The sequence below is a fragment of the Ovis aries genome, chromosome Y (genome assembly GCF_016772045.2).
Source record: "Ovis aries strain OAR_USU_Benz2616 breed Rambouillet chromosome Y, ARS-UI_Ramb_v3.0, whole genome shotgun sequence".
NCBI classification, from domain to species: domain Eukaryota; kingdom Metazoa; phylum Chordata; class Mammalia; order Artiodactyla; family Bovidae; genus Ovis; species Ovis aries.
Window position 1 is genome coordinate 11,103,402 of NC_082741.1, and position 4,939 is coordinate 11,108,340.

Sequence of the window (4,939 nt, forward strand, 5' to 3'; positions counted from 1 at the left end):
GCAACCTATATGTCCATTGACAATAGATGAATGGATACCACATCTTTATCTATATGTCTGAGAAACCAAGTAAGACTTTAGGCACTGAGAGAGGGTATCAGACATAAATGACAGGCGGACTGAATGACAATCACAGAAAACTAACCAATCTAATCCTATGGGCAACAACCTTATTTAACTCAATGAAACTATGAGTTATGTCATGTAGGGCCACCCATGTCAGATGGTTCATGGTGGAGAGTTCTGACAAAATGTAGTCCATTGGAGAATGGAATGGGAAAGCACTTCAGTATTGTTGCCTTGAAAACCTCAAGAACTGTATACAAAACTAAAAGATAGGACGCTGACAGATGAACTCCCCTGGTCAGTAGGTTCCCGGTATGCTACTGGAGATCAGTGGAGAAATAACTCCAGAAACAGTAAAGAGATGGAGCCAAAGCAAAAACAACATCCAGCTGTGAATGTGACTGATTATAGAAGTAAGGTCCGGCGGTTCCCCCTGAGGTAGCGATGGACGCTTTGGATAGAGTTGTAAAACCCAAAACAAAAAGAGCCAAGAGATTCCTTGAGAAGAGAGAACCAAAACTCAGTGAAAATATCAAAAATGCTATGTTGATTAAAGGGGGAAATGCAAATTCAACAGTAACACAAGTGCTTAGAGATGTGTATGCACTGAAGAAACCGTATGGCATTCTGTATAAAAAGATCCCACATTGTGTTTAATTGTCATGTCTTCTTAGTCTCCTCCAATTTATGACGATTCCTCATCTTTGATGACCTTGACACTTTTGATGAGCACTTGAAAAACATTACAAGGCCATTTGAGGATCAGACATCATTGGAATTTTTTTCAAAGAAGTCAGATTGTTCTTTATTCATGTTTGGCTCCCATAATAAGAAGCGGCCAAATAATCTAGTAATAGGTCGTATGTATGACTACCATGTGCTGGATATGATTGAATTAGGTATTGAGAAGTTTGTCTCCCTTAAAGATATTAAGAATAGTAAATGTCCTGAGGGAACAAAACCCATGTTAATATTTGCAGGTGATGATTTTGATGTAACAGAAGACTACAAAGTCTTCTTATTGATTTCTTCAGAGGCCCCACAGTATCAAATATCCGCCTGGCTGGTTTAGAGTACGTTCTACACTTCACTGCCCTGAATGGGAAGATTTACTTTCGAAGCTATAAGTTGCTGTTGAAGAAATCTGGCTGTAGAACACCACGGATTGAATTGGAAGAGATGGGACCCTCGTTGGATTTGGTTCTGAGGCGGACACACCTAGCATCAGATGACCTTTATAAATTATCTATTAAAATGCCCAAAGCCCTGAAGCCAAAGAAGAAGAAAAATATCTCATGATACTTTTGGTACAACTTATGGAAGAATTCATATGCAAAAGCAAGACCTAAGCAAACTACAAACCAGGAAAATGAAGGGGCTGAAGAAGCGCCCTGCAGAAAGGAAAGCAGAAAATGAGGAGAACAAATCAAAGAGAATTAAAAAGAATTGATGGAATTAAGCCAATAGCTGCATTTTTATTGTAGTTATGAAGCATCCATTGTTTCAGAGTTTCTTATAAGATGTTATTATATATTTTTATGATGATAATTTACCTAAACTATATATACTATATACATTATGAACAGTAACATACTAGTATTAGGTTGAAAGTTATACTCTTACTGGAGATATTATACCCAGGTATGCCATTTTCTTTCTGTGATGTGACATTACCCTCTGCCCACGCCCTACAATGTCCCTTGTCTCATTGGGTGGATAAGTGCGGAAGGATCCCCAGAACAACCAGTGGTATTTTAGAGAATTTTGAGTTAAGCCTTAGATAAAAGGAAGAAGTCATGGAAAGTGTAAATGTTCCAAAGTAACTGTATACATGCTCAGTGTGAGCTGCCTGGAAACGTGACCCCATCTCCCAGCATATACCTACAACCTGACTTTCCTGTTGTTCTGCCTAAAATTCGACCAGAGATTCATTTTGAGATTTTAAGCTTTATGTCTTAGAACATAAATTTCTGAGATGTCTACTACCCGACATATTGCCTTACTACTGATTATTTTAATTTCAAGAGATTCTACTACTAAATGAAGCCTTATCCATCTTCTCAGAGAGAAAAGAAATTTTGCTAAGGGTCGAAGTGAGAAAAGAGGAATGGTAAGTTAAGGCAGAGGACATTTGAGGGTACCAGGTAGCCCTAGGTAAAGGGCACACGAAGGCCCTGGGTGTTTACATACTGAGTAGGAGTAAGTCAAAGCCAAACAGCTTGTTTTGAAATTTTCTTGAAGACTGGCCCTGTGCCTAGAAAAATGGCAAAAGGTTTTCTACTTCCTATTCCTAGTATTGCAAACTTGTTTTCCCTAAATGTAAATTTTAGTTTCCTTGATTGAGTCCCTGGCAAAAAGGCTCCTTTACACAACTCAATTATGCTGTATAAGAACAAACGTACATAAACCATGGTGTGTTATATGAAATAGAAATGCTTTTGTTTTCAATTCCATGTCAAAAAAAAAAAAAAAAAAAGTAAGGTCAGATGCTGTAAAGAGCAACAGTGCATAGAAACCTTAAATGTTAGATCCATGAATCAAGGCAAATTGGAAGTGGTCAAACAGTGAACCTTAACATGTTAGGAATCAGGAAAATAATATGGTCTGGAATGAGTGAATTAAACTCAGATGACAACTATATCTACTACTGTGAGCAAGAATCCCTCAGAAGAAATGGAGTAGCCATCAGAGACAACAAAAGAGACCAAAATGCAGTACTTGGATGCATTCTCAAAAACACCAGTGATCTGTTCCTTTCCAAGGCAAACCATTCAATATCATGGTAATCCAAGTCTATGTCCCAACAAGTAATCCTGAAGAAGCTGAAGTTGAATGGTTCTATTAAAACTTACAAGACTTTCTAGAACTGACACCAAAAAAATGTCTTTTTCATTAGAGGGGAGTGGAATGCAACAGTAGGATATCAAGAAACACCTGAAATAACAGGGAAATAGGGCTTTAGAATACAGAATGAAGCAGGACAAAGCCTAATAGTTTTGTTTTTTGTTTGTTTTTTTGTTTTTGTTTTTCCCGAGAGAACGTACGGGTCATAGCAAGAACCGTTTTACAACATAAGAGAAGATTCTACAAATGGACATCACCATGTAGATAGTCAACATCAAAATCAGATTGATTATATTCTTTGCAGCAAAAAGTGGAGACGCTTCATACAGTTAGCAAAAAAGAAGACCAGGGACTGGCTGTGGCTCATAACTTGAACCCCTTATTGCCAAATTCAGACTTAAATTGAAGAAAGTAGGGAAAGCCACTAGACCACTCAGGTATGACATTATACAAATCCCTTATGATTATACATTGGAAGTGAGAAATAGATTTAAGGGACTAAATCTGATAGTGCCTGATGAACTATGAATGGAGGTTCAGAACACTGTACAGGAGACAGGGATCAAGACCATCCCCAAGAAAAAGAAAGGCAGCTGAGCAAAATGGCTGTCTGAGGAGGACTTACAAATAGCTCTGAAAAGAGGAGGAGCAAAAAGCAGAGGAGGAAAGGAAAGATACACCCATTTGAATGCAGAGTTCCAATGAATAGCAAAAAGAGACAAGAAAACTTTCCTCAGTGATCAGAGCAAAGAAATAGAGGAAATCAGTAGAATGGATAAGACTAGAGAACTCTTCAAGAAAATTAAAGATACCAAGGGAAAATTTCATGTGAAGATGTGCTCAATAAAGGACAGAAATATTATGGACCTAACAGAAGCAGAAGACATTAAAAAGAGGTGGTAAGTATACACAGAACTGTTCAAAAAAGATCTTCACGACCCAGATAGTCATGATGCTGTGATCACTCACCTAGAGCCAGGCATCCAGGAATGTGAAGTCAAGTGGGTCTTAGAAAACATCACTATGAACAAAGCTAGTGGAGGTGATGGTATTCCAGCTGAGCTATTTCAAATCCTACATGATGATGCTGTGAAAGTGCAGTGCTCAATATGCCAGCAAATTTGAAAAATAGCAATTGCCACGGAGCTGTGAAAATTCTGTTTTCAATCCAATACCAAAGACAGGTAATGCCAAAAAAAAAGAAAAAAAAAATTGCTCAAACTACTGCACAATTGCACTCATCTCCCACACTAGTAATCTTCAAAATTCTCCAAGACCGGCTTTCCATTTATGCTTACTACAAATTGCTGGCTCTATTCTTCATGTGGCACAATGCATCCTTGTGCTCACCTCACACCTAATACTTTGTATCTTCCAGTTCCCCACCTCAGTATTGCCCCTTCCCTTCCCCCTCCCTGCTGGTGCCCAGTATATTGTTCTCTATTTATGTGAGCCTCCATTTTGTTAAATTCTCTACTTTGTGGCATTTTTAGATTCAATAAATGATATCATATAAATAAAACACATAGCATTTCTATCTGAACTATTTTACTTAGTATTATACATTCCATGTTTTTGCAAATGACAATATTTCATTCTTCTTATGGCTAAGCAGTATTCCAAAAGTCTTCTGGTGGTTCAGTGGCAAATAATCTGTCTGTCAGTCAGGAGATGTGGGTTCAATTCCTAGGTAAGGAAGATCCCTTGGAAAAGGAAATGGTTACCTGCTGAAGTATTCTTGCCTGGATAATTCCATGGGCAGAAGAGCCTGGAGGGTAGAGTGCATGGTGTTGCAAGGAGGGGCACATGGCTTAGTGACTGAACAACAATGACTGTCCCATAGTACACATATGCCACATCTTTATCACTCATCTATCATCTGGTGGCTGTTTAGGTTGCTTCCATAACTTGGTGAATCATGTAATTTAAGGAGAGCAGGGGTATATATGTCTTTTAAATTTATATTGTGTGTATTTGTTTGATTATATATCCAATAATGAAACTGTTAGGTCATGTGCTATTCCATTTT

General features: G+C 38.0%; 1 protein-coding gene across 1 annotated transcript; it reads left to right on the forward strand.

Annotated features, from left to right (window-relative positions):
- Positions 1-501: 501 nt before the first annotated feature.
- On the forward strand, positions 502-2,519 carry LOC132659068 (ribosome production factor 2 homolog). Its single transcript, XM_060408732.1, is given in 4 exon segments — positions 502-717; positions 797-1,073; positions 1,076-1,355; positions 1,357-2,519. Coding segments are annotated over 4 exon segments (924 nt in total). The 5' UTR covers positions 502-510; the 3' UTR covers positions 1,517-2,519.
- The last annotated feature ends 2,420 nt before the right edge of the window (positions 2,520-4,939 follow it).